Genomic DNA, 9,635 nt, shown 5'->3' on the forward strand with positions numbered 1-9,635 from the left:
GTGACAGCGACCCGGGCGAGGTCCCCCAGCTTCCACAGCACCCCCCCTGCGCCAGAGGGCCCTTCCAGCCTGGGCTCTGCTCTCCTCCTCTCTCCCTGGCAAGCGGGGAGGAGGGCCGACTGGGGAGATGGCTCGGACGGACACTCACTGTGGGCCACGCCAGTCTCCACGGTGGGTTGTGCCCCGCGGGCACTGCCCAGACTGCCGCTTTTCACCAGGCGCCCCGTGGGTGAAGCTGGGTCCCGGAAGCTTCGACCAGCCCAGGTAGTCTGGCGCTGAAGTGGGCGCGTAGGGGAGCGACGCTCCAGACAGGGCTCTGCGAAAAACCGGTTGGAGGCTGAAGGCAGCCAGGTAGAAACCCGGCCCCTCGTCCAAAACACAGCCCCCTGCGAGGACGCGGGGTTGTAGGGCTCTTCCCAGGCAGAACGTCCTCTCCTGCGTCATCGGCCAACTGCAGCGTCCCCGTCCCCAGAACACCCGAGGCCAACCACGAGGCCAGCCCCAGCTCTCCGTGCCTCTCCCCGCCGGAGCCTGGCTGCTCGGCCCCCAGCCTGTCACAGGCCCTACCCACCTGTCTGGCCGCTGCCCGCCTCTTGCACTGCCACCTGCTGCCGCCGCCGCCGCCGTTCCCTCAAGGGCTGGCGGAACTGAGCAGCCCCCAGGACAACGTTCCGGAGCTTGGCCCAGCGCAGGCGCCCACCCGGTGTACCGGACAGCCACTTGCTTTCCAGCACGGCCTGCCAAGCACAGTGCCCATCAAGATGGCCTACTGCCACGCCCTGACTCCAGCCTGATGACCGCTGCCTGTTCCAGGGACGCCAGGGACCCAGGGTCCACCTTCCCCTGCAGACATCCTGCCTCGGTCCGTCCTGCCGATGACTCGGCAGGCGCGAGAACCCACGAGGCAGGTGGCAGCGGCCACCTGGAGGGATCTGGAGGAAGCCAGAAGCCGTGTAGATACTTTGTATCCAGACTCTGCTACTTAGCAAGCATATGGCTTTGAAGAAATCTTTTCACTTTTTTGGTCATCAGTTTCCTGATGTAAAAACCAGTTTAGTGTTCTGGTTAAGGACCCGAATGCAGAAAACATTATTATGCCTGTGTTCATGCCCTGACTCCCTGATTTCCTCCCTGTGGGGCCCTGGACAAGTCAGCAGCGCTCTGGAACCCCACCCCCTCCCCTGTAAAGGGGGGAGGCCTGCAGAAAAGATGAAATGATAAAACACGCGTGAGGTGCCTGGAACAGTGCCTGGCACACTGGCTACCACCACGGCTACCGCTGGGAGGGGGCAGGACTCCCCGTCGGGGCCCTGGCGAGTGAGTAAGCCACCACGCAGGAGGGAACGCAGTGTGGGCGCTAAGGCGCTTGGACAGTCCAGTGGCTGACGGTGATTGCAGGGCCTGGTTGCACTGTCCAGGGCCAGTGTCGGGGGGGGGGGTGCGTCTGGTTGCACTGTCCAGGGCCAGTCTCGGGGGGGCATCCTCCCCCTCCGCACCCCTGGCACTGGCTGCCGTCCCACCCAACCAGATCCGGTACCTTGTTGTAATAGCCGTAAGTGATGGTGTTGGGCACGACGCCCGCCCGCCTCATCTCCAGCATGACCCGCACGGACAGCACAGGCTGCCCATAATGGGAGCATAGTTGCATCAGTACCCGGTAACATACCTGGGCCAGGAGAGGCACAGGGTGAGGGGCCTGCTCCCCACCCCGAGCCCCAGGTCTCCGTCTCCCCCGGTTCCCACAGACTTGACTGGTCCCGGGCAGTTCCTGGGGCCACCGCAGAGCACGGCCACCTGCCCTTCCCGCTGCCCCACACCCTCCAGGCTCCACCGCTGTCCCCGAACATATTCAGTGAACACTACGAGCCCCTGCCCAGCTCCCCGCCAGCTCCCCCCCGCCCCCAGCTGCAGAGGCCTCCCTGGGGCCGGGCGCGGCTGCCCACCTCATCCGGCAGCACCACCTTGCGGCTCTCCATCTGGCGCAGCACGTGGTAGGCTGTGTGCAGCGCCTGCACCCGGGACGGCGCCGAGCGCACGTAGGCGGGCAGGCACAGGAACCACAGCCCGTAACAGTGCCCCAGCAGGCACCGGGCCCACAGCTCAGGCACGGCTGCGGACTTCTGCGCCATCCGCTGTGCAACCTTCATCTCCTGGATGGGGCAGGGGACACCTGCGTGAGGACGGTGCCAGGCCAAGGCCGGTCTCCAAATGGTGTGGGAGACGCGGGGCCTTCCCCCCTAAGGAAGGGCCTGTGCTCTGAGGAGGCAGGAGGGATTCTGCGCACAGGGTTCAGCCCCAGAGCCCCAGGCAGGGATGCCCAGCTCCCGAGCATGGACAGGTGCCCTGGAAGAGGCACCGAGCCCCTGGCTTCCCGGAGTGCTCAGAAGACGAAGGTGATGATGGTGAGGACAGCACCAACAGCTAATGTCTGACGTGCTTTTTATGGGCCAGGCACACTGAAACCTGCTAAAGGCGTAGGTACGATCATACCCACTTCACAGATGAGGAAATGGCCTGAGTCAGATGCCCTTGTGGGGCCCACGTCCAGGTTACCTGTTTGGTACGGCGAGGGGCAGGGCTGCTGGGGGCGCTCCGGGATGGGCCTGGCACAGGCAGCGCCCCGGGCTGCTCCCGTGGGGACTCAAACAGCTCAGCCCGCAGCTCTGGGAACCCATCGTAGCTGGAGGGGCGGGAAGAGGCAGTATTAGGAGCAGCCAAGGCTCGGCTAGCCACGGGGCCTGGAACAAGAGGCCCTCACCAGTACTGGGGGGCGGATTCACTGCCCTCTGGCACTGGAGGCTCCTCGGGGGGTGTGATGAAGACGGTGAGCTCACTCCCCGACAGGTCCTCCAGCTCCACCAAGGGTGTGGGCTCAGGCTTCTCCTGCTCCGGGTGCACCTGCAGCAGGGAGGTAAGAGAGCGTCAAGACAGCGGGCCCAGCAGGCGCCACCTCCGGGAGCCCGGGAGATGGCATCTTCCCGGGAGGCACAGCAGCAGGGAGGGAGCACGTGCGCCCGGGCTTCACCGGGGCCCTGGAGACAGAGCCGGGGGACAGCGTCCACAATGGGAGGGCAGTATGTACGGGAAGCCCGCCGTGGGCAGCTGCACGTGCGCTGGGTAGCTGCAGGGCTGGCATCCCCGGCACGGACGAGGGGTCCAGTGCTCGCGGCAGCGACAGCGGGCACGGGGAGGGGACAGCGCCCGATACCTTGTCGACACAAGAGTCGAAGAACTCAAGGGCGGCATGCCGCGCAGAGCCGAAGGAGCACTCCTCGATGAACTGCGAGAACATCTGTGTGCGCAGGACCTGGCAGTATAGCTTGTGGCTGGAGCGCTCCCGGGATTTGAGGAAGCCTGGGGGTGAGAGTGGGGCGCGGGGGGGGGGCGATGTCAGCAACCAACCCGCTCGGCCTCTCTTGGGTCCCTCTGGCAGGACGACTGCGGCCGCTGAGCACCAGTCCCATGGGGCCCTCCCTTCTGTCCGTCTGCACCCACAGCCTCAGACTGGGGGTCCCCGAGGCCAGGGCCCGGGGAGAGCCTGGCCCATGGGGCGCTTCGCCCCAAGTGCTAGGCCCCCAGAGGGCAGGGCCAACGCTGGGGCGGCCAGTGCCTCTAACAACCATTTGCCCAGCGAAGGAACAAGCAGGGGAGCGGCGCCCACCCCCCCCCGCCCCGCCCGCCCCCCACGCCGCGGGCACAGGCCCTCCCTACCCTGCAGGAAGAAGAGGTTGTCGACATCTCGAGCCCCCTCCGAGGGGGCCTGGGTGAGCGGGCGCAGGAAGTCCCGGTAGCCCTTGAGCAGACAGGCCATGAAGCGGAGAAAGGCTCCCTGGACTTCGCGCTCCAGCCGCGCCCGGCGGCCGCACACGGCCTCGTAGTCCGTCAGCAGGAACTCCAAGGACGCCTCCTCCTCGGGCCCGGTGTATGCTGGGGACCAGGGCAGCCGGGGTCAGGGCCGGCCGCAGCCCTGCTCCTCACGCACCCCTTGCGCCAATACTGACCACGATATTAGCAGTGGGTAACAGTTTCAAGCCTCCCCAGTGACCTGTTCGCCCCCCACCCCTGCAACACACATAGGAATATTAACGCGGTAGGCCCGCGCTCTCGTGGAAACGAAATCCCAACACCTCTAGCCTCCTCAAGGAAGGTTTAGCTCTCCACAGGCCTCCCTACTTGGAGGCTTAACATCAGTGGCAGTTTCCAGCCCCCACCCCTGCCCGGGGCTCTCACTCTGATCCAGCTGCTGATACAAGTTTGTCAGCGTAGCCAGCAGAACCTTGTAGGGTCTGCGGGGCAGGGTCCGAGGGGAGAGGGGCTTCTTTTCCTCGGTCCTGTGAGATGCGCAGAGGGAAGAAAGGGCAGTGGGGCTCCTCGCCGGCCTCCCCCACTGCACACCAGCCCCGAGGGATGCCCAGCCCTCTTACTGGAAGAGCGTGTTGGTGTCAAGATCGACGCAGATGACATCAGCAGGCGGGTCGTGCAGATCGAAGTAGCTGGAGTGGATCCCCACGATGAAGGGCACGGGGGCGCTCAACACGTCTGCCAGCACCAGTGGGCAGAGCGGGATGTAGGGACACTGCCAATGCAGCGGGAAGATCATCTGGAGCACCAGGGAGTGGGGACCAGTGAGCAGGGGGCTGGAGCAGCAGAGGGGGTCAGGAGGGGGAGGGGGCATTGGCCGGGGGTGGGAGGGGTGCCTGTTGACGGAAGCTGCTGGAGGTGGCATCCGGAGAACAGCCCCTGACAGCCCTGGGTGAGGCTGAGGAACCCGGAAGGAAAAAGAAGTGGAGTCTGGGCAGGGGTGGAGGCACCAGTGAGAACCTTCTGGGGAAGGAGGCCGGGCAGGGCGGCACTCACTGAGACGAGCGCCTCACAGACGCTGGTGAGCAGGTCTGGCCGCAGCGAATGGACCAGGAGCTTGTGCTCGGTGAGCACAGCCAGCAGCAGCGTGATGGCCAGCTCGGGGCCCAGGCTCTGCAGGAGCTGCAGGAAGCTGGCACCGCTGCAGAAGTGCAGGGGGGGGGGGGGTCGCCGGGATGCCCTGGAGACCCCTCCCCAGACATGGCGCAGACGCCGCCAGGGCCTGGCCGGTGCCAACCTCAGCAGCCGTGCCCACCTGCCCGGCACCTACCAGGTCCACGGTCGTCACAGCCCCCCCCCCAACCTGGGCACATACCTGAGCGGCAGGGGTGAGGACACGGGCTGGCAGAGGAGCAGGTTGTCATACGGAGACATCTGGGGGGCAGAAGAGCCATAGGTCAGAATGGGGGCGGCCCCTGCCGACCCCCTCCCCCCAGCCAGCCCCACGCTGGGCCTGGCTCTCACCTGCACCAGGATGCGGGGTCTCTGTGGGGAAGGGAAGGGGACGTTGTGAATGAAGTGGGAGATGTGCCTGGGGAAGAGAGGGATACCGGTCAGCGGCAGACTCCCCAGACCACCCCTCCCCGTCCTCCCCGTCCTCCGCCCTCCTCCTTCACCCATGCACTCAGAGCACAGGCCCCGCTCACCCTCAGGCAGGGCGTCCGCCCCGGGCACACGCTGCACACCAGCCCCAGCTCCACCCTCCCCTCTCCCACCTCTCCCGGGCTCCCCTCCCCTCGCTCGCCACCCCCTCCCAGGGCCCAGGCCGCCATGCTCACGCTTCCAAGGGCAGGCGGTGGGGGCCCGAGACGGAGTAGCGGTACAGGAAGGTGAGGAAGGCGCGGAAGGCGGGGAAGGCAGGCCAGCGCGACAGCACAGCGATGGCTCGGCGGCTGCGCACGGCCCGGCCCCCCAGCGCCCGGCCCCGCTCCACAGCGCTCAGGAGGCCCAGGGCCCGCGCTTGCCGCTCGGACAGCCGGGCCCTCGGGAAAGCCTCGTAGAACTGCAGGGCGGCACCGTACACCTGGGGCGGGGGGCGGGGCGGGAGGAGATGCCGTCAGGCGGGCTCGGCACAGCCCGGACCCCTCCGCACACTCCCCACACCCACCTTGTCACCAGCTGCGCCCGTGAGCACAAAGGTGGAGAAGACAGGCACGGGGTACTTGGTCTGGGCGGGCCAGCACTCCACAGTGGCTCCCATGGGCAGGCAGAAGACAGGCACGGACTCGGGCAGTGGGAACGCCTCGTTGTCCTCCTCTGGGTAGCGGCCCAGCAGCTCTGCACCCCCGGCAGAGTGGGGGGACCAGAAGAAGGAGGGCCGATCAGACTCCAGCGGAAGGATCCGGGAGATGCCAGAGAAGGGCCCAGTGGCAAAGGCGAAGTGCGTTCTGGGCACACTGATGCTACCAGCCAAGAGGCACCAGGACAAGGGGACGTGAAGGACCAAGAGCTTGGAGGGACAGAGGGGCGACTCACCTGCCTCGTATACCAGCGTGTTGGCCTTCGCCAGGCCCACCTTGTAGCACAGGAATACTGCTGGGCCCCACTGTCCCAGGAACGACAAGAGACAGACACATAGCTAACAAAGACGTCCAGGCTCCATTTCCTCTTCCACCCCTTAGCGATTTTTTGTCTTTAATTAAGTTTTTTTAAGTAGGCTCCAAGCCCAGTGTGGAGCCCCAAAATGCAGGGCTGGGACTCACGACCCTGAGATTGAGAGTCAGATACTTAATTGACGGAGCCCACCTAGGCATCCTAGTGGTCTTTTGTCTTTAAAACTCCCAATCGGGGCGCCTGGGTGGCTCAGTTGGTTAAGCGACTGCCTTCGGCTCAGGTCATGATCCTGGAGTCCCGGGATCGAGCCCCGCATCGGGCTCCCTGCTCAGCAGGGGGTCTGCTTCTCCCTCTGACCCTCCCCCCTCTCGTGTTCTCTCTCTCAAATAAACAAAATCTTTAAATAAATAAACAAATAAATAAATAAATAAAACTCCCAATAATCCCGGGGCACCTGGGTGGCTCAGTCGGTTGAGCAGCCATCTCTTGGTTTCGGCTCAGGTCATGATCTCAGGGTCGTGAGATCGAGCCCCATGTCGGGCTCCATGCTGGGCGTGGAGCCTGCTGGAGATTCTTTCTTTCCTCTCCCTCTGCTCCTCCCCTCACTCGCTTTCTCTCTCTCTCTCTCAGTTAAATAAGCAAAATCTTTAAAGAAAAACCTTCCAATAATCCTGGTCCCCCAAGACTAGAGTCACCCCTCTGGGCCCGCCCTGGACGTCAGAGGCCCTGGTGCTAGGGCGCCCTCTGAGCCCCATGCCCAGCCCTCACAGCAGCACAGTGCAGGCCTCTGCGTCTGGCCCCAGGGCCCTGCTCACCATGCCGGGGTTGAGGTTGCGGGGCAGTCGGCAGTAAGTATGAGGAGTGCCCTCGCCCTTGCTGGGCAGCACCAGGCAGAGGTCAGTGATGCCCAGGGCATGCAGCCCTGCCCCCTCTGCTGCCCGCCGGCAAGTGAGGTAGGTGCGGGGGTGCCCAGGGCCAGGAGGGGCCAGGTTGGCCGAGTGGCTGTATGGCGTCGTGTCCAGCACTTGGAAGCCAGGCTTGGGTCGTTCCTTCCCCTCATACAGGACCCTGGACAGGGAGAGCAGGCACAGATGTCAAGGGCTCAGGAGAAAGACCCCAGTCCTGCCAGATCTGCCCAACGAGTCCTACCTACCAGCCTTGCACCCTCAGCCTCATCGGGCACCGGGGCCCACTTCTTGCAGGACTCTGCCCTCCAGAATCCTGTGCCTCCTTTTCTGCCCTCGGCTCTACTTCTCGATCAGTAACAACCTCTCAAGCCTTCCGTGGCTCTCATGCTCATTCATAAATGCCAAGAGAAAAAGCTTCCACTTACTGACTCCATGCCAAGTCCCACATACAGATGGCCTTATTCAGTCTTCTCAACCACCCTGTGGAGAGGTATTCTTGCCCCATTCTCCAGAGGGGCTCAACGCCCAGCCCAAGATCCCCCAGCTAGCAAGCGGCTGCGCTAGTCCCCGGACCCACTCCATGTGGTGACTAAGCGCGACCACCTCCCCCTGCTCCCTGCCTCTAGCCTGCTCTCTTCCTGCCCTCACCCCAGCCCCCCCCCGTCCCCGCCTCCCCTGGTGCCCACACAGGAGGGGCACGCACCCCAGCTCAACGAGGGGGGGCTTGTCGCGGCCCCTGCGGTAGCAGATGACGGGCTGAGTTCCACCCAGGAGCCCAGCACTGAGTTCCAAGGGGTGGCCCCCCGCGGAGGACTGGATGCAGGTGTAGCCCTGGGGCACCTCCTCGCCCAGCGCCCTAGCAATGACTGCCACGTCTGTGATGGGCTCGGCTGGCCGGGGAGGGCGCAGGGGCCCACTGGGTTCGGGAACCCATGTCTCCTCAGGGATGGGGGCTCCGTTCCCTGCAAGCCCAGCTATCACGAAGTAATCCACCAGCCGGGGGGGCCGCTCCTCCGCCATGGCCCCCCCCTCACTCACTGCATCTGTAACGGTCAAGTGAGGGAGAGATGAGGAGCAAGGGAGACAACCAAGGGGCCCCCCTCTGCTCCCTCCTCTCCACGGGCCTTCCAGGGGAGGGGAGGGTCGGGGGTGGTCCGCCAACCCTGAGCTCTCCCGCCTGTGGCGTCACCAGGCAAGTAAAGAGAGCAGGACCCTCCCGCGGGCGGCACCAGCCCTCCCCCCAAGCAAGCCCGGCTCCACTCCCGCGCACACAGCTGACCTCGGCTCTGACCTCATACCGCTCCTGTATCCCCTTTAAAGGCCCCACCCGTCCTCACTCCCGACAGCGGGGACCACAGTCCGTTCTATAATGGCCTGCAATGACATCATGCCAACCTGACAGTCTGTTTTAAGGGTTTCTGACCTTCCCACTCTACTGATGACATCATCAGAACCTCACGATCCAGCCAAGGTTCTTAAAGAGCGCACCTCTAGGTTTCGGGAAGGCCCACGACACCCAAGTTTTCGTGTCTTTTCACCAGACTCAAGTGTCCTTTTTCCTACCCTGTCCACTAACCCGACACAAAGCCCGGCGCCCTCCCACCTCCAGGATCCTGAAGTTAGGTCCGAAGCCGCCGTGGGAGGCAGTCCGGCCATCTGCCCTCGTTCGCGGAGCACCGGGAGGGAGCCGGGCGCCCCACGGGCCTCCGCTAGCTGTGTTCTCACCTGCCGCCATGGCCCAACCCCAGAGCGGGGGCCCCGGGGGTCCCCAGAGCCCGGGGGCGCAAAGCTGGGGAGCAGCTCGGTGCGTGGTTGCAGCACAGGGCCGGAGGCATGGGGCGCTCGGGAGGGGAAGGGAGGGGACTTCCCGAAACCCCGGAGGGGAAGCTGCGCGGGCGGAAGTCGCCCCGGGGCGTGCGGCGGGGGGACCGCCGGGCCGGCCGCGCAGCCGTGGGCGCGGGAGCCGCGCGGCCCTCCTCCGCCTCCCCCTGCCCCCACCCGGGGCCGGGGCCCCGGGCGCGCCCCTCGCCCCGGGCCCCCGCCCAGCGGACGGGAGCCGCGGCAGCAGACGGGGTAGGGGCCCGGGAGGCCTGCGGGCGGGGGGCGCCCTCCGCGCACCTGCGCGCCCGCCCCCGGCCGGCCGGCTCCCCGCGCTTTCACTTCCCCGCGGCGGAGGAAGCGGAACCAGCTGCGCCGCCGGCTAGCCCGACGGCCCCGCCCGCGCCCCTTCCTCGCCCGCCGCCCGCCCGGCCCTACCTGCCGGCGCGCAGGTGCGCGGAGGGCACACAGCATTACCTGCGGGCCTGGGCCACA

The 9,635-nt window shown here is 65.8% G+C and overlaps 1 protein-coding gene across 6 annotated transcripts in view; it reads right to left on the minus strand.

Moving 5' to 3' along the window:
- Positions 1 to 9,236, minus strand: part of DENND4B (DENN domain containing 4B) — a 13,087-nt gene extending 3,851 nt beyond the window's left edge. Inside the window, exons 1-20 of one of the 6 annotated variants that reach the window (XM_035009632.1) lie at positions 9,048 to 9,236; positions 8,614 to 8,696; positions 8,026 to 8,365; positions 7,230 to 7,482; positions 6,337 to 6,406; positions 5,969 to 6,138; positions 5,640 to 5,884; positions 5,326 to 5,392; positions 5,177 to 5,235; positions 4,858 to 5,002; positions 4,425 to 4,600; positions 4,231 to 4,331; positions 3,712 to 3,927; positions 3,209 to 3,354; positions 2,759 to 2,898; positions 2,554 to 2,680; positions 1,944 to 2,150; positions 1,538 to 1,666; positions 572 to 737; positions 149 to 316 (exon numbers count right to left, since the gene is read on the minus strand). In XM_035009632.1, the coding sequence (XP_034865523.1) occupies positions 149 to 316; positions 572 to 737; positions 1,538 to 1,666; positions 1,944 to 2,150; positions 2,554 to 2,680; positions 2,759 to 2,898; positions 3,209 to 3,354; positions 3,712 to 3,927; positions 4,231 to 4,331; positions 4,425 to 4,600; positions 4,858 to 5,002; positions 5,177 to 5,235; positions 5,326 to 5,392; positions 5,640 to 5,884; positions 5,969 to 6,138; positions 6,337 to 6,406; positions 7,230 to 7,482; positions 8,026 to 8,342 (2,902 nt within the window). In that variant the 5' untranslated portion in view covers positions 8,343 to 8,365; positions 8,614 to 8,696; positions 9,048 to 9,236. The other 5 variants (XM_035009628.1, XM_035009631.1, XM_035009629.1 and 2 more) reach the window with 5 other exon arrangements.
- Positions 9,237 to 9,635: the final 399 nt, after the last annotated feature.

The sequence above is a fragment of the Mirounga leonina genome, unplaced genomic scaffold (genome assembly GCF_011800145.1).
Source record: "Mirounga leonina isolate KUSES-001 unplaced genomic scaffold, KU_Mleo_1.0 Mir_154, whole genome shotgun sequence".
NCBI lineage: Eukaryota > Metazoa > Chordata > Mammalia > Carnivora > Phocidae > Mirounga > Mirounga leonina.